General features: G+C 52.3%; 7 protein-coding genes across 7 annotated transcripts; 5 read left to right on the forward strand and 2 right to left on the reverse strand.

The window, feature by feature from the left end:
• Positions 1 to 1,445: 1,445 nt before the first annotated feature.
• On the reverse strand, positions 1,446 to 4,602 carry PpBr36_10664 (uncharacterized protein; the record flags this gene model as incomplete). The annotated part of the gene is made up of 4 exons (XM_029897773.1): positions 1,446 to 3,322; positions 3,422 to 3,617; positions 3,921 to 4,248; positions 4,559 to 4,602. The coding sequence occupies 4 exons, from the start codon at positions 4,600 to 4,602 to the stop codon at positions 1,446 to 1,448; spliced, it is 2,445 nt and encodes an 814-aa protein (XP_029743694.1).
• Positions 4,603 to 5,125: 523 nt separating this feature from the next.
• On the forward strand, positions 5,126 to 6,237 carry PpBr36_10665 (uncharacterized protein; the record flags this gene model as incomplete). The annotated part of the gene is made up of 2 exons (XM_029897774.1): positions 5,126 to 5,461; positions 5,521 to 6,237. The coding sequence occupies 2 exons, from the start codon at positions 5,126 to 5,128 to the stop codon at positions 6,235 to 6,237; spliced, it is 1,053 nt and encodes a 350-aa protein (XP_029743693.1).
• Positions 6,238 to 7,294: 1,057 nt separating this feature from the next.
• On the forward strand, positions 7,295 to 8,461 carry PpBr36_10666 (uncharacterized protein; the record flags this gene model as incomplete). The annotated part of the gene is made up of 3 exons (XM_029897775.1): positions 7,295 to 7,414; positions 7,487 to 8,206; positions 8,441 to 8,461. 3 exons carry the CDS (start codon positions 7,295 to 7,297, stop codon positions 8,459 to 8,461), a joined length of 861 nt encoding a protein of 286 aa, XP_029743692.1.
• PpBr36_10667 (uncharacterized protein) lies at positions 7,908 to 8,189 on the reverse strand (the record flags this gene model as incomplete). Its single annotated transcript, XM_029897776.1, has 1 exon — positions 7,908 to 8,189. One exon carries the CDS (start codon positions 8,187 to 8,189, stop codon positions 7,908 to 7,910), a length of 282 nt encoding a protein of 93 aa, XP_029743691.1.
• Positions 8,462 to 9,290: 829 nt separating the features above from the next.
• On the forward strand, positions 9,291 to 10,812 carry PpBr36_10668 (uncharacterized protein; the record flags this gene model as incomplete). Its single annotated transcript, XM_029897777.1, has 2 exons — positions 9,291 to 9,777; positions 9,905 to 10,812. The coding sequence occupies 2 exons, from the start codon at positions 9,291 to 9,293 to the stop codon at positions 10,810 to 10,812; spliced, it is 1,395 nt and encodes a 464-aa protein (XP_029743697.1).
• Positions 10,813 to 13,843: 3,031 nt separating this feature from the next.
• Positions 13,844 to 15,226, forward strand: PpBr36_10669 (uncharacterized protein; the record flags this gene model as incomplete). The annotated part of the gene is made up of 2 exons (XM_029897778.1): positions 13,844 to 14,175; positions 14,275 to 15,226. The coding sequence occupies 2 exons, from the start codon at positions 13,844 to 13,846 to the stop codon at positions 15,224 to 15,226; spliced, it is 1,284 nt and encodes a 427-aa protein (XP_029743744.1).
• A 962-nt stretch (positions 15,227 to 16,188) lies between these two features.
• Positions 16,189 to 16,720, forward strand: PpBr36_10670 (uncharacterized protein; the record flags this gene model as incomplete). The annotated part of the gene is made up of 2 exons (XM_029897779.1): positions 16,189 to 16,475; positions 16,630 to 16,720. 2 exons carry the CDS (start codon positions 16,189 to 16,191, stop codon positions 16,718 to 16,720), a joined length of 378 nt encoding a protein of 125 aa, XP_029743717.1.
• Between the last annotated feature and the right edge of the window lie 443 nt (positions 16,721 to 17,163).

Raw genomic sequence — 17,163 nt, forward strand, 5'->3', positions numbered from 1 at the left:
TCTTCGCTTACCCTAATGCTATTGATATTTTCCAAGCCAACTCGGTAGTTCGAAAGGCGTGTTTTTTGTTCTCTCTCTCTCTCCCTCTCTTCTTCCCCCATCTAAAATTTGTAAACAACATTGCTTTACCCTCACAGGTCAAAATACGGGGAAGACTAGGGAGGGAGGCAACCTAGGTGCATAAATAAAACTATGGCGAAATATTACATGGCCATCCCTGCCGCACGCTTACTTATCGAACTCAATGCCACTGCTTGCCTCGTCGGAATCTCAATCGGAAGGATTCGAATCCGCAACCTGAAAGTAGCGCTTCTAACTGGATGACTTACGAGGGGCAAGACTCTATACGGCTACTTTTATCCTGGATCAAGAAAGAAACAGGCAGCTGTCTCCTGTCGCCTTTCGATGCAACGTGACAACAATTCCCGTGTTTGGCCTCACCCGTTGCGGCTCTTCAAGTCAGATTTATATTAGTAATCATCTCAACTCAAAGAGGTAGTACTGAGTTGCATTTATAAATTCTTGCATCCTCATCATCTCTGGTCTTGTGACAGGATCGACATCTCAAGCAAGAGAGAAAATGTATAGCTCGCTGTATCCACCCTGTCCTTCGGTGTGGTTGCAAGTTCCTATCGCAACCATTGTGGAGGCATATTTTGTCTGGCCCTACTGACTTCCGAGTTCGTCTGGTGCCAAGGTATAAACAGGCAGCACGATCGAATTATTACCGAGTTCAACTCACCGAAGCGATAGCAACGTCATCAAGTTACCTAGACCGCGGACTACATTCCTGGGGCGCGGCCAAAAGAGGTATGGCATGCCACAATTGGTTTCCTGCCTGTCATCCCCGAGCCTCGCTTTGAAGCTAAGGACGGAAGGATCTAGACTAGGCTGATATATTCATACAGATGGAAGGTAGACAGGGCTGCGCAGGGCTGCAAAAGCCGGGGTATAGGGCCTGGTTGGCGGGAAAGCGTACCGTAGTTCGCTGAAGGTATTGATACTATACTTGTACAAAGTGAATTAGAGACTTGTTGCCACCCTAAACCGACCACCTGAACGCCTCATGATCCCATTTGGAGTCCTAGTGAGTAGCAGCGAGAGAAGAAAAGACAAATGAAAATCAACAAGTCATTGTGCAGTACATGACGAAACAGTGACTAAAGAGGCTGAGGATTCTAGCCTCTCGGCAAACCCGCCATCAAGCTGTTGGGGCGCAGTTAAATAGCACATTTCTCTACATGCTTCAACGGCGGCGAAGTCATGGGCGAACCCCTGGAGGTCACTGGCGAGGATCCTAGTGACAGATCGACCCAGGCAAGAGGCGACGAAGACGTCCAAATCGGTGAACCGAACAACGCAGGACCAACACGACGTGGGAAGTCGCCGGCAGCAGGGAGTTGCAGTGGAGGCGTGAGGCATAAAGCTAAAATCCCGGCCGTGCTCTACAGAGCCGATGTTGGTGGCGCAAGGTCCATCGTCTCGCCACCCACCAGGCCGTTTGTTGCCGATGATGGGCCGTCGGCGGTACTGTTCAGCATGCCATCCGACACCTCTTCTTCCATAATGGCAACGAGCTCCTCCAGGTTGTCGTCGAGGTTTTCCGCCAAGGGACCCAGGCAGTTCTTGAGCAGTCGCCGGTATTGGTCGATCTTCTCGCCCGTGCCCACCATGCTGAGTGCCTCAATGTACTCTGTCTCGGCCATCTGCTGTTCGCCTAGAAGATAGCGAAGCTCGTTGGCCAAAGCGAGCCTCTCCTCGATGCTGTTGGTATTCCCATTGGAATCACCGTTCATGCTTGCGTCCAGCTCCCGCTCTACTAGCCCTTCGACGTGAAGACGATTTAGTGTGGAGACGACTGCCTTGACCTTGCCTGTGACTATCTCCAGTTCACCGTCGATGCCGAAAGCTTGCTCTGGCGGCAAGAGCTGCGATCCCAGCTCCGCAAGCTTGTTTGTTAAAGAGGTGTGCTCGGCTTGTGCATTCGCCAAGATTCGTGTCGCCTCGCGCTCGGCTTCGTCTTTTATCGTGAACTCGTCCTCGTAGGACCTGGCCAGATCGTGGAACTTCTCAAAGACCAGAGGTGTGATTCTGTTCTGTACGGTGAGGGCGGCCTCCGACTTGAGGCTGGCTGTCATCTTGTTGCTGTGGCTGTTCCCCGCGCCAAGGGTCATGGCGCCGACATCACCAGCCAACGCATCGCGGAATGAAACCTGTCTCCTAGCCGACTCGGGTGCGAATGGAGACGAGGATCTCTGTGGTACTGAGCGCAACTTCTTACTGGCATTGAGCTCCTTGATCATATCTGCAGCAATCATGCCCTCGTTGTTCGCAATGTCAGTGCTGGCACCACGGCCCAGGAGGGCACGAATGCATTTGCTCGAGCCGCGCTGCGCCGCAAGATGAACGGCCGTGTTGCCATCGTTGTCCTGGGCGTCGAGGAGCTGCTGAACAAAGTTGGGGTCGTGTTGAGTCTCCTGCAATCGATTGAGGATGTTGTCCAGATAATACCGTGAACACGTTGGGCTGTGAACACGACCGCCCTTGAGAATGGCCGCATGATGAATGGCGGTGCAACCAGATAGGTCCCGGATGTTGATTGTGTGGAAGAGCTCCTTGAGAACGACAGGAAAGGTTTGCTTATCGTAGCAGTTGGTAAATGTGACGGCCCTCATCAGCGGTGTCTCACCCCGTACGTTCCTCGAATCTGGCTGAGCATTAAACTGAAAAAGCTGTTTGATAATGTCGATATCGCCCATCGAGGCAGCCCAATGGAGAGCGGTATGCTGGTCTGCGTCTATGGGAAAGTTGGGCCTAAAGTTGACGGGAGGTTCCGGACGCATGGCTGGCGTCGGTTGATTCCTGGACAGCAGGAAGTAATCTAACAGTTCATCACCGTAGATTCTATGCTGCTGCTCAATCATACTCTCGGTAGGCTCTTCGCGCTTGCGTTTCCTGTGTCCGGTCGAAAAGTGCGACAGGTCTGGACGATCGTCTTCGGCCATGTAGGAAGCTGAAGCGACGGTCAGGTTGTCTGGCGTGTCGTCTTCGTCCACCAACATGTCCCCGTTCTCGTAGGCATCGTGGGGATGTAGGGAGGGCTGGTAATGTAGCTGTGGTGCTGCCTGTTTTGCTACTGCGCGAGCCTTGTTGTTGAATCTTGGCACCGCTGGCTTCTTTGGTTGCTTGGGTTTGCTCGTGTGGCGTGGGGCCGGAGGCGGGCTGTCAGGCCCAGGAGAAAACTCAAAGATGGGCCGTAACCTGTCGAATATGTTGTTTCGGTGGGCCAAAGCCTCGCCTGCTTCCAGAGGAATCCATGTGCCTGGTAGACTCGCGAATGATCAGTGTCAGTAATCCGGGTTCCGGAGCGGTAAGGTGGCAACCGGTAGCCAAGAGGTCCGCCGCAAATGCAAGTACACACCTTGGTACTTTCCATACCCGCCCTGGACCTTCTCGTGCTGATCCTTTTGTACCTCGCGTTCCAAGATGCGAGTTCTCGCGGGTTTGTCGAAGCCGGCGGCCTTGAGAATATGTGTTGCGTTGATCCAGTCGTCAACACGTCGGCGCATTACATGCTCCTTCAGATCTACTCCGAACTGGTACTCATATACAGGTATCTGTTGTATTCCGTGACTGTTAGACAGGGGTTTCTCGCAGCCATGGTGTGTATATATCTTGTGCCAAGTCGAGCATGTTTGGAGATACAAGCAGATGCGAGGTCCCGATCAGAAGACGACAAGGGGTCGGCAAGGGAAGGAGGGTGGATGTCATGCGATATGGCAGGACGAGCGGTAGATGGAGTTTGCGGCGCAAAGGCGTCGCAATCAGACAGGTATGGAAGAAAGCGGCGAGCCGCAGGGATAAACCAGAGGCCCGCCATGCAAGCGCGCGCAAGATAATAAAGGAAGATGGCAACGCACCCCGCTGTAGGTCGCACTGTAGATGCCAGGCCCAGCCGGGGCACTGGCTGCTGCTGCTGCCTTGACCATGATCTGGCCTGGCGGTGGCCGGAGCCGGAAAGGATCGGGGGAGTCGGCGGGAGACACGATGATATCTGGTTCTCGACGAAGATGACGCTCGGGGGAAGGGAGGTAGCAAGTAGTGACGGTAGTGATCGAACGACCCGAGGAAGCAATGCAAGTAATCCGGCTTTGTTGATCTGGTCGAATTAGGGTCGCTGCATACGGATGCACCAAGGTATTCGTAAAGGGTATTCGATGGTTGGTGTAGTGGAAGGCGATGAACAGTCTAATTGGAAAATGGAGCAAAAAAAAAAAAAGGTATCAAAGCTCCAGCTCCAGGTTTAGCAAGGCTGTTTTTGGTGATGGTGGTACTGGCTTGCGACGAGGCGACGGATCGATCGATAGCTACCGAGTCAATTTTTGGATTTTCTTCAATTGCTGGGCCGACGGCGCTCTTGTCGCTTGCGCGCGGTCCAGTCTGGTGGAGCGAGTGCAAGGGTTCGAAATGGGAAATGGGGAGGAAAGAGAAAGGTCTAACGCGAAGGGAGCGTGTCTCTGACGCGAACGGGCAGGCGTAGACCGCGTTTTCAATTTACCGGATTTTCAGGTCGTGCGGTCGATCACCTGAGGCACGCGGCATTTCCCCACCATGCCGTGCGCCGATCAGAGTCAGAGTGCAAAATGAGACGCACTTGCACGTGACTGTACCCCGCAAAAGACCGGCCGTCGTCTTCTCCCATCGACTTGGATATTTCCGGACAACATTTGGTACGTCTCTAGCCGCAATTGGCCAGTCAATTGGCTGTGGACTCGATAACTATCGGGCATCTACCCGAGATTTTTGGTTTGTCGGCCCCAACGCCGTCCTCGCAAAATGACGTCTACGAACACGAGCCTGGGACGAGTTACCTTAAAGGCAACCCCGCGTCCGGGCCCTTTTTGACTTTCGGGGCCCGTCAACCCCACAGTGACGCTGGCTGCTCACGAGATAAGTACTTTGGGTTGTAAGTAGTATATGTCCAGGTATGCAATCCCTTGGACTCGCCAAGATAAACGACGGCAATTTGAACCTAACCATTCGTCCCAGCAGCGAGCCGGACACAGCTATCGAAGCAACAACATCTTAGCCTCTTGCGCATATTTTGACCCACACCACTGTCATCATGCCTCTCATCGCCCAGAACCCTACCAACAGGGTCATCCTTGGTCTGATGACTTTTGGCCCGGACGAGGCTACAGGCGCCCGCGTCACATCCGTGGACGAGTTCGGCAAGGTCCTTGACATCTTCCAGAAGCGCGGATACAACGAGGTTGACACTGCCCGCGTGTACATTGGTGGCAAGCAGGAGGCGTTTACCCGCGAGGTTGGGTGGAAGCAACGCGGCCTTAGCCTGGCGACCAAGGTCCAATACCCGTCGGAATATGGCATGAATGCTCCTGATAAAGTCAAGGAGTCGGTGGACCTCAGTTTGAGAGAGCTGGGCACCGACTGCATCGATGTAAGCTTTGGCCTTTTTGTTTCCGTTACTCCTCAGTGACTGACCGAAAAATGCTCTAGCTCCTCTACCTTCACGCCGCCGACCGAGGCACGCCCTTTGCCGACACACTCCGCGCCATCAACGACCTACACAAGGCCGGCAAGTTTGTCAATTTTGGTATATCCAATTTTTCTGCATACGAGGTTGCCGAGATCGTCATGACATGCGTGCAAAACAACTGGGTGCGGCCCACGGTTTACCAGGCCATGTACAACGTCATTACACGGTCTATCGAGGCAGAACTGATTCCTGCATGTCGCCGATACGGTCTTGATCTAGTGGTGTACAACCCCATCGCCGGCGGTCTTTTCAGTGGCAAGATCAAGAGCAAGGACATGGTACCCGCTGAGGGTCGGTTCAGCGATTCGACTACCAACATTGGCAAGATGTACCGCAACAGATATTTCAAGGAGTCCACATTCAAAGCCCTCCAAACGATTGAAGGCGCGGTTGAGAAGCATGGCCTGAGCATGATCGAGACGGCATTGCGTTGGACCGTGCACCATTCCGCACTCAAGGTCACCGACGGCGGACGGGATGGCGTGATCATTGGCGTTTCAAGTGGTGCCCAGCTTGAGGATAACCTGAACCATCTCGAGAAGGGACCGTTGCCCGAGGAAGTGCTGAAGGCACTCGACAAGGCGTGGGAAATTGCACGTGGAGATACACCCAACTACTTTCACATGGACCTCAAGTATCAATACGATACCAAAGAGGCGTTGTTTGGCAAAATATGATAATGTTGAGGCCGGAGTCGTTGAAGAAGGATATCAGCTGGATGTGCGACAACTGATTGATCGCCCGTGACGCAACATTAATCTAAGATTTATGCATAAGGACGTTTGACTTCACATTTCGACTCATCTTTAAATTAAAACTGTCAACGTCGTGCCTGGTGTTGACCAGGGAGTTGCCCGTGGATAAGTTATGATGGCCATGACGACCATCACAGCAGCCGCGACAGACAAGAACTAACCCTAAGACAAGAGACCTGCACGGCTGATGGGTTTTCGCCGAGCGACGGTATGCAGGTACCCAGCTAGACTAAACTCACACGAATAGCACATGCCTTGCCATTCATCCGATTGATTACATGCCATGTCCTGTGGGCACGTCTGCAGCTCCCCCGCTCTGGGCTTACTCGGCAGGGAAAAGCTACTGCGAAGCTTAATCGCCCTATGGGATCGAAGAGCTATAGCCTAGGCACGCCAAGCTGCGCGAATACTGTCATTGGACGAAAAATAACGCATCGTGAGATAGGTAGGCTCGTCCAATGTACCATCAATCTAATACATCTTTGCAATGTTGAGGTAACGGTAGTGGAGACCAATTTGCTCGGGTTCGCCCGTGCCGAGGACGGGTTCTGGTCAAGCTACGGAATTAAGTCGAGCAGTTCACCTAGCGGGCCTTGGCTGTCGATTGTCAACGGGCAACTGTCTTGGTTTGGAGTCCAGCGTTGACACCCGTGGCGGTGCATGTTTCCTGTCGAAACATGAAGCGTCCCAGATGCTATATGGTTTTCCAAGACAGCCTCTCAGGACATAGAAACGACCCTCGATATGCTGACAGTGTCCCGGCTTTGTCACGATAGCCCTGGCCGGAGCAGAAGTCCTCGGGGCAGATGTGCTTAATCATGGCCTGCTAGAAAGTTCAGATGGAAAATTGACAGACGGAAAAGGCCACGAGTCGACCGAAAATTTCCAATCTCAAGAAACAACGATCACGCTACAGTTATATATGATAACAGCTTGCCAGAGGCTGGCCCAGGGGCTTGATTCTTGAGCCCAAGTCACAATGCTACCGATTAAAGAAAGGAACATGAAGTCGCTGTGTAGACTCTGTTTTACGGTAGCCACAGCTGTTTCGCAATTTAGCTGTGGAGCTGCCGCAGAGGTTCGCGCTGTCGTAAAAGGGGTAGGTCGCACGACTCTTTTTTTTTTTCGGTTCCTTCTCGGATTGAACAATACTTACCTTCTCCGGCGATAGATGCAAGAAACATCAATGTTGTTATCGAGATTAAGCCTCCATGTTCAGTCGTCTCGTCCGCGACTAGTCACCTTACGCGAAGGGGCATCGGTCTCTCGGCCATTTATCGTAATGGGGCATGAGTCTGCATCTCTTATCCCGATGGAGACACACTCGTACATTGTAGAGGTAAACGACACAGCGCATGATATGCTCGCAACCATCCAATTTGCTTCGCAAGCGAGTGACTCGAGTGGAACGACAACAATGCATGTGGCAAGACGGACAAGCGACGGAAACGGCTGGATTCTGGACACGACACAGATAGGGAAACTGAGGCTGATGGGGTCTCTGGCGGGGGAGTATCTCGCCGTCAAGAGAAAAGACCTAGGCCAGAACGAGGAGGAAGCAGAGCTGCGAAGGAGACGAGAAGAGAAAGTGTTTACGGAAAGGGCACAGATAAGCGACCAATGCGCAGCCTGGCTCCGGTACTGCGCAGCCATGACGAGCGATCCTGGACAACAAACTCCACCACCTCGGCCCCCGGCACAGATGCTCGGGCCTCCACGGCCTCCACAGCCTGGTCCGGGACTTGGACCTGCTCCTCCCCCTGGGCCAAACAGCACCAGTGGGAATGGATTGGGCCCGCCAGCGACTGATGGGCCACCGTCACCTGCCTCGGCGATGCAAAATATTGGTGGTCCTTTCGAAACTGCAACTTCATTTGCGCTTAAACAAGGGGTGCGGTGGGGGAAGTTTACTCTAGTCGTATGGTTTTTTGTTTTCTTGGTCTAATTAACTTAACTGCCCGTCCTTGTCTTGAAGGATGAGTTTAACTTAGTTTTGCAGGTTGATGATACCCCCTATTGATGAACCGGCGACTAATATCGTTTTATTCTGTATGCTGTCATGCGGGTGGATATAGTCAGCCACGAATGCAGGAACAGGATTCCCCATTTCCCCCCTGCACCCCAGATAAGCGCGTTTGGCATGTGAGAGCACAATAGGAAAGACGCGTAGGTCGTTGGGTAAAGACGAAAGGGCCCTCGTTTGGCGCCTCCTTTTTGCCGGCGCTATCGTTGTGGGTATTATAAGGCATACTGGGGAGTTGGTAGGCACAAGTGAGCCTAGCGAGGGACTCAATCAGGCCTAGTCGAGGTTCTTTGGATCCGTCCGCAGAGTATTAATCTCGCGGAACGGATCTTGAAATCAGATCCACACCCGGGATGCGGGGACTCAATATGCCCCTGTCAATACAACCTAAATTACAAGAAACGCAGGGCGGAGTCAGCATCACCTTCCTATCAAGGCACATCCACTCCCTGCACGTGGTGTCACGGAACCAATGCCGAGAGCGCTTTCGGTCGAGTTGGGTAGCAGACATGCCGCACGCGCCCATTGGCGAGATGGCTAGGCTAGTATTACTACTGTAATATCTCACGAGGTTATACACAACTCGTGTACCGTGGGACTAGTTTAGTCTTGGGCTCCTTTGTCGACCCAAAACGGGAAATTCGACCTTATCGGCAACACTGCCGAGCGGGACCTGGGCGTATTACGTATCCATAGTCGATGGCACAATTGAATTTCGAGGTGGTAGACGAGGAGAATATTGGCATTTTTCTGGCGCAGCTTTGTTGTATTATTGTATACTACCTTTGGCTATACAGGTGCCCATGTATCTCATCGCCTACCTACCCAACATTGACCAAGATATAAGTGTAGATGGCCTCCCAACATGTCCGAGATGGGAGGCTTTTTGTCTCTCTCAAGGTCCTTAGGTGGTTTTTGCCAGACGTCTGATAGTCGACCCTTGTAGCCAAATATGGTTGTCCTTCGTTACTCGGGCCTCTTGGCCCTCCTTGCCAGCACGGCCTTTGCCAAGAGCATCAAGGATATCACCACCCTCAAGCCCATCGCTAAGCATGAGAGCTTGAGGGCGCGAGCCGATGACGCCTCGGTGGCCCCGAGCACGTCCATCAAGCTCGACTATGGTCTGGACGCCCAACCCATGGTGCACGTCGACCTGGAGATGCAGACCCCGACCGTTGTGCTGGAGAGCGTTGATTCGGTGAACAACGTCACCTGTGCCGACGGCGCTCTCAAGGTTACCTTCAAGAACACCGAGGGTTTCTCGGCGGCCCTGGCCACTTGGTCAAACAAGGGCGACCTGGTCTTCTTCACGAACCACCTGGGCGGCTGCGACACTGAGGCTGAGCGTGGTGTCTTTTTGGTCAACCAGTTCAGCGGCGATGCTGAGACCCTGACTGTGACTGCCCACTCCCAGAAGAAGGATGTCGCCAGCACGGCGGGTAGGTTTTTTTTTTTTTTTTTTTTTTTTTTCTCTCTTTATGATCCATCTCCCCGGCAGGTTCTGTCTGATTATTATGGATGCGATGAATAATGGGCTAACTTGAGACCTATTGTCTCCATCTATAGCCCAAACCGTCATTGAATTCCAGGGAGTTCCCGTCGCCAAGAAGCGCCGTTCCGTTGCCAAGCGCGAGAAGCTCGACCCTCGTGGTGTCACCATCGACGAGAAGGGTCTGACCATCGGCGGCACTGTCGGCATCCCCCAGGGTACCTCCATCTACTCGTTCCCCCCTTACCTCGAGGTTTCGGCAGACACCGCGCAGATCACTGCCTCTGTCACCTTCTCGGGCAAGGTTGACTACAACGTCCTCGGCGGCAAGCTCAACGAGCTGTACGTCGACATCGACTCCAACATCGACGCCGAGGTCGGCATCACGCTGGCCGCAACGGCCGAGTACCGCGACAGCTTCACCTACAGCCCCACCAAGCTGTCGTACATGATTGTCGACGTCCCCGGCATCATCACCCTCGGCCCTGAGCTCCTGTTCGCCGTCGGTCTCGACGTCGACGTCGGCGCGGGCGTGACGGTCAAGGGCAGCGCCGGGGCCGGCCTCAAGAACGGCCGCATCCACCTCGACTTCCTCGACATGAGCAAGACCACCGCCCAGCCCTGGGAGCCGGTGCACAACGCCCAGCTGGACCTCTCGCAGAAGGCCCTGGCCAAGGCCGACACCTGGGTCGACGTGACCTTCCAGCTGGTCGTCGAGGTCCTGGCCGGAGTCGTGGACCTCAACGCCGGCCTGACCGCCCGCCCGCGCTTCAACAACGAGTTCTCCTTTGCCGCCTCGCAGACCGTCAACGAGACGGGCGGCGTCACCCAGCCCACCGACGGCACGGTGTGCGCCCAGGGTCTGAGCATCAAGAGCGACTTCTCCTTCAGCCTGTTTGCCTTTGTCAGCAGCCTCTGGTCGCGTACGCTCTACAGCGTCCAGGTTCCCATCGCCGACAAGTGCTACACTTGGATCGAGAACTAGGCCTGGGACCTTGCAGTTTCCTTTGTACCTGATAATTGATAATAATTGATTTTGATTTTGATTTTGAATTGGCACCTAGCATAGGTAGCACAGACACCCCCAGAATAAAATTACTATCACTGCCACGAGACAATGATTATTTGTGATCTATGTTGGCGTTTACTTGACCTGCACACCCAAACATTTGCTGAGGAAATTCTCTTGTAAAGACCCTCAAAAGATCCCAAGGCTCATCTGCGGCACAAAGTTTGTTGACCAGCTCACTAAATCTGGCAAGAAAAGGAAGCGTTTGCAAAAGAATTCAGTCTGGCGTCCTGGCTTGATTATATGATGAGACTATAGGAGATCCTGTCATTTGTTTGAATAACCCCACAAATTCAAAGCAGTTCAGAAAAACATACATCATCCCAAGAATAAAGGGCCGCAGGCCAGGCACATACGCCCGGATGTCTCCCAAGTTCCAGCGCTCTAGTCTGTGGCATTGCTAATAAAAGCTTTAATTTGAATTAGGCTAATAGGCAGATTAACATGTGCTGTACTACATGGTACAAGAAAGTTGAAGCATCTGTGCGCTTAAACTAAACCAGAGTTTCAATAACTGGCTTTGAATTATAGTCGACTTTCAGAATATATATTTCAGAACTCGGCCTCCAACACCTATTCGCCTTCTTTCAAACTAGCAACACGACGGCCCCAGGAACATCCTTCAAAAGCCACCCAGCTGCCAAGATTCGAGCGACTTGAATATTAAATCTCGAAACTGCTGACTTTTTATAGCCGACCATAACCCGTTTGACCTAGAGCGGATTAAGTCTGACTATATCTACATAATAAGGCCAATGAACACCACTCTTTGACAACACATTGCACTTGGCGTCAACTGTGACTTCGACGTTGTAAGATTCGCTGTTGAATTTGGCAACGCCTGGAGCTTGGAATATGGCTTTTTCAACTGCCCCAGTGGCTTCACCTAAAGGCCACATAAACAATCGAACTTTACATCTGGTCGCTAGTATCGGAGTGGTCAAAATAGCGGCAATGACAACGGCAAGTGCATTTGCGGGATGCATGGCGACTGGGGCCGGCGTAAGTTGAGTCAATTGAAGATTTGTGTGTTTTATGTGTTTTAGGAGGCAGGTAGTAGGTACGGGTGTGGGTGTGTAAGAAGACAAGTTTGCAAAAAGCAAGCAAATACGAACGTACAACAAGAAAAAGTTTGCTTGGTATCGCGGAAGAAAAAAAAAGGAAAAAAATCCGGAGGGTTCTCCTCGAAATCTCAAAAACGATTCAAATCTCAGTAACAGTTACCAAATCTCGAAATAGGAGGTGGCATCGACGGGAATGTCCGGACATCTGTCAATGCCTTGGTAGTGAGAAATGCAAGTTGGACCCCGGATCCCTTGTTCGTGGAATTCTAGAAATCTCCTAGTCTCTCCTATATGGTCAAGTAATGACAGAGTGTTTGATTATTTTTGGTATTGCAAGACTCAGGATTTCATATGACCGACGGTAAACCCGTTGACGGCAGCCCATCCGTACGATGTTGATTTCTTTAAGTGCAGCTGCTTGATTTATCTCTCAACCTCCAGGCTTCTCTTTAGTCTCTTTGAATCTCGTTGACCCCAAACACATATCAGACAAAAAAGTGCCTCGCAAGGGAAATTGGCTTGGAGATACCATGGTGAGCAAATTATGCGCCTGACTTCGGAACAGGTTAGCTAAAAGTCAAAGAATTGGGTCGGCATGGTTGCTGCGCGTTGCTGGTCCGTTGCATCGTCATGCATTGGAATCTAGAACTCAGCCGGGCGCAGCTGTACAAGCCACACTGGAAATAACAGTACTATAATGCTCTTGCTAAGCTTGATTCCTAACTCAGTAGAGGAATTCAAGTCAGAAAAAAAATAAACAATCCAGTTTGGAAGACACACAAACAAGAATGTCCCAAATGAGCCATTGAACAAGCTTGCTTCATGGTGTACAACAGATATAGTGAGCTTAGAACCCTCTGAAGATGCTGGATACCCTCAGAGTCTGTAGGAGATGATCAAGTCGCTTCTGTACCGCGTTGATTTTATCTTTAGCATGTATCGCCTGACACATCTAGTGCCCCGTGTACCACTACACCAATGATGACCCGAGGGCTCTTCCCGGCGCTCGCGGACCCAAGCTCCAAAGGGATTGCTGGCTTGCCGGGGCGTGTAATACCATTGCGCTGCCTGACGGAGGCGATACAGACGTATGGGGTGCACTGAGTATCACGGCAACCTGCGCAGCCTTGGAAGCACGCAGTTCAGTGGGCCCAAGAAGTGACTGTGTATTCATCGTCTTGACCAAGATCCCGCTGGTCAACTACCAGGAGCATAAAGAACAACACAGCACAAACAGCAGTTCAGCCACTGACCCTGAAGACGCCACTCCACATGATGCAGTGCTGGCTCCTCGATCGCAGATAACAAGTAAATATGCCGAGGCGCAATAGTGATGAGGGCGCGCGGCTGGGTTGATGCCGTCGACACAGAGGATGACGAAGAGTGAAGATTTCTAGGGCAAGATTTTTGATCATGTAGTCAAAACCAATGTACAATAAGACAACTGTGCGAGCCTTCTTATTTAACTCTCGTCATTCTTCATTCCCACTCTCCCGCATCGATTGAAGAGGGATGAGGAGCGATGTTTTTTCTTCCCCTTTTTTTGTCCTAAACTTGGGATCTGAACATGACTGTATTGGCTAGTCTAGACCTAGTAGATAGATGTATACTGCGATCAATGGGCGCAACCACGCCAACGTCATATTTGCAATATTAAGAAACTCACACGTGATGTCCGCTCGTGTATGCTTCTTAATCGGTTGAGTCCTGCTAAACGCGGTGAACAATAGATGCACGCTAACTGGGGGCCGGTGTAAAGTGACGTGCCACTAGACCTAACCGCATACGAGTTTACCGGGTTGAGACTCAAGCTCCCTCACCTCCAAAACAGACACAAACACATGCCCTGGATACAAAAACGACGACAACAGTCTCCCGCAATCATGTTTAACAAATGGAAACGTGCCAAAGATCAATATCCGTCGCAGCCTGCGCAACCATCATTCCCCATGCCGCCCCCAGGTACATCCGGATACCCCTACCAATACGGGTATAACAACACAGCGGCGCCACCGCCAATCCCACCCCGCCCATACAACCTCTCACCTGCAGTTCCGTCGTACCCCATCGCTGCGGACCCCAACATGTCGGCCGGCAACACATCACGACCATATATCAATGCTGTTTACTACCCTAACTGGCGAGTCTACAAGCAGCTTCCCCCATCGAAACTGCAGATCAACAACATTACGCACGTCTTTTACGCTTTCATCGGGTTAGTAAATCCTTACAAACCTGCCCAGCCTTGATTAAGATTAAAAAAAAAAAAAAAAAAAAAAAAAAAAAAAACACCCCTTCTAATTCCCATCAACAGTGTCAATAAAGACGGCACGCTCAAGCACTTTGACGAGTATGCCGATCTGCAGATCGAAGCCGACGGGGTCTCCGGGTGTCTTGCCGCTGTGGGCAAGCTCAAACACCAGAACCCACATCTCAAGACCATCGTATCCCTGGGCGGCGGTTCCGGCAGCGCCGAGTTCCCCGCCTTGGCAACCAACCCCCGTGCTCGGGATACGCTAGCACGAGCCACGCGCCAGTTTGTGGACCAGCATGGCTTCGACGGCGTGGACATCGACTGGGAGCAGCCGTCCAACACGAACGAGGGCGAAGCCTACGTGGCCCTGTTGACGGCTCTGCGTCAGCACCTCCCCGCCCCGCGGTACCTGTTGACGACGGCGCTGCCGTGCGGCGAGTGGGCGCTGCAGCACATCCCCCTCGGGCGGGCGGCGCCGCTCCTGGACATGCTCAACCTGATGAGCTACGACTTCTCGGGGCCCTGGGCCAAGGTGTCGGCGCACCACGCCCAGCTGCGCCACCCGCAGCCGGCACGCCTGCCGCCCCAAGCCGACGGCTGCCTGCGCCTGTCGGCCATGCAGGCCGTGTCGTACCTGATCGTGCACGGCGTCCACCCGGGCCAGATCGTGCTCGGCGTGCCTGCGTACGCGAGGTTCTTTCGCGGGGCGAGGGCGCTGGGTGCTGGCTTCTCCGAGGCGGGCGAGGTGGACTACAACGAGCTCCCCGCGTCGGATTTGGACAGGGCCATGGTCGACCCCGACCTGTGCGCCGCCTGGTACCTGTGTGAGGGGGAGGGCGGCAGAGGGTTCGTCAGTCTGGACACGGCGGCTACGGTGCGGCTCAAAGCGGGCTACGTGAGGGCCAACGGCCTCGCGGGTTTGTTTTACTGGCAGGGGGTAGGGGACGTGAGCGAGGGACCGAAAAGTTTGGTAGCCGCCGGGATGGAGGGATTGAGAGGTTTTGGGGGCTAGATCTGGGGATTTGTTTCTCTCGAAGCGCGCCATAAGCGCTTGTCTGAGCTCCACTGCGGGTGGGCTCAGGACACCCACTTACGCGCTTACGTGCAGCTGTGGCTGTGGAAGTGACTGTTGGAATACAACCTGAAACTGTTTGGCTCACAACGGCAAGACAGCTTCTATTCTTTGCGCCGAAATGCCAAGGGTTTTGTATCTATCGATCCCTCTTGATAGTCAGCATCTAGGGCTGAAACGGAATGGCATTCAACAAAAATAAATGACCGATCCCACGTTGGAACGCTGTGTGATGCGAATGCTGTTTCCTGCATTGCATATGGCATGCACGAACCGGGGAAAGCGATGGCTTCGGGCTTGTGCACCGCACCAGTCAGCCAGTTTTTGACACAACAGCTTTCGATGCAGGGAACAGACGCTTTGCCGCTTATGTGACGGTGCCCTGCCAAGCCTGCGTCTGTAATGCGCTAAGTCCCTGTTTCCTGCTTACCTAAAAAGAATCACTCACTACTCAGTCCGGGGATTTTTTTTTTTTTTTTTTTTGTCCAGAAAAGCAGCTCATAAAACCAAAAATGTCGGCGATTAGTCAAGTTAAAACCCCGTCGGGCATCTCCATCATCCCAAAATGTTGCACAACCGCCACGGCAGGCGGGCGGTGCCAAAAAAAACCCCCCAGATCAACTGGTTTCAGCTTATTTTGGCCTGCCAATCCGTTTTACTATGTGCATACATTGCACACAGGCGCAGTACGGTTGGGCAGTAACAATCAGAGTTCCCTTCTGAAGCAAACCAAGAAATCCGCCACCAATTTGAAAGCATTCCCACATTGTGCAAACGGGGCCTTGTTTCCTTGCACTTGACGTTAATTCGACAGGGTCCGGTCACTCCGAGGTTGTGGTTCTGCCATATGAGACATTATTCGTGGCTTTTCTATTCCTGGAAACATCACACCCCATACATGTATGCCAATCTACAGTGTGCAGAGACGAACAAAAGCAAATTTGTACCACGATTCGTTATTTGCGATACAAAGAGGTGTTATTAATCAATCGGTTGGTTCAAAGGTGGCTATCCTTGAGTACACGATTAAATGTTGTCAATGGAAAAACGTTAAAAAAAAGCAAAAGAGCAAGGAAGGATCGAATTCCCTGGGAAGCAGACTCCAGCATCGTCGGGCATCCGGTGCTGCACGGCATTTGACTTTTGGGACGAACAACCCGGAGAAATGGATTGGACCTAGTGCATCTTGGGAGCTGCTCTCGGTGACGAAATGGCATCAAGCTTGGGCAAACGCGACCGTTATTATCTGCACAAGTCATGATTTCCATCCATCCGTCCATCAGACATCTGACGTCCTGGGATGATGACGGACTGTACAGTAAGAAAAAAATAAAGCATCCCAAGATGAGATGGGTTGGCGCATATGCCGTCGGAACGGTTCGTATATTTCCTGGTCAATTCGGAAGCACCACCAATGCTGGTCACCATGTCTAAATGCCTCGCTGCAATATGCTTTTTCATCCGATAACGAACGGTCTGGACAAGTCTTATACTGAGGGCGAGAAATAAAAACCTGGAGAAATATTAGAAGAATATTCGTGCCGTCACCAGAAGAAAACTTTGAATTCAAGCTAGACCCCTCCAGCCTCCGTCTTTACCAATAGCTTCTTTTTGTGAAGAGGAAAAAAAAAAAAAAAACCAAATGCGACCACCAATTCGGGCGAGGAGCGTGCACGCGACGAGCTGACTTGTTAGGTACTGATCGCCGTTCCAGGGTCTGTAGGCGTGTCTCAGATGACCGCACCCAGAGTGATTTAGGGGCTCGGTTCTGGGGCCGCTTTCGGGGCCCAGGGTTGGTCGGGGTCGCTAGTATCAATTAATAGATCGCACACATTATTGGCAACCACCTCAAAGGGCTGGCTTTGTTTGGCTAACCA

This window comes from Pyricularia pennisetigena (genome assembly GCF_004337985.1).
Source record: "Pyricularia pennisetigena strain Br36 chromosome 4 map unlocalized Pyricularia_pennisetigena_Br36_Scf_11, whole genome shotgun sequence".
NCBI classification, from domain to species: Eukaryota; Fungi; Ascomycota; class Sordariomycetes; order Magnaporthales; family Pyriculariaceae; genus Pyricularia; species Pyricularia pennisetigena.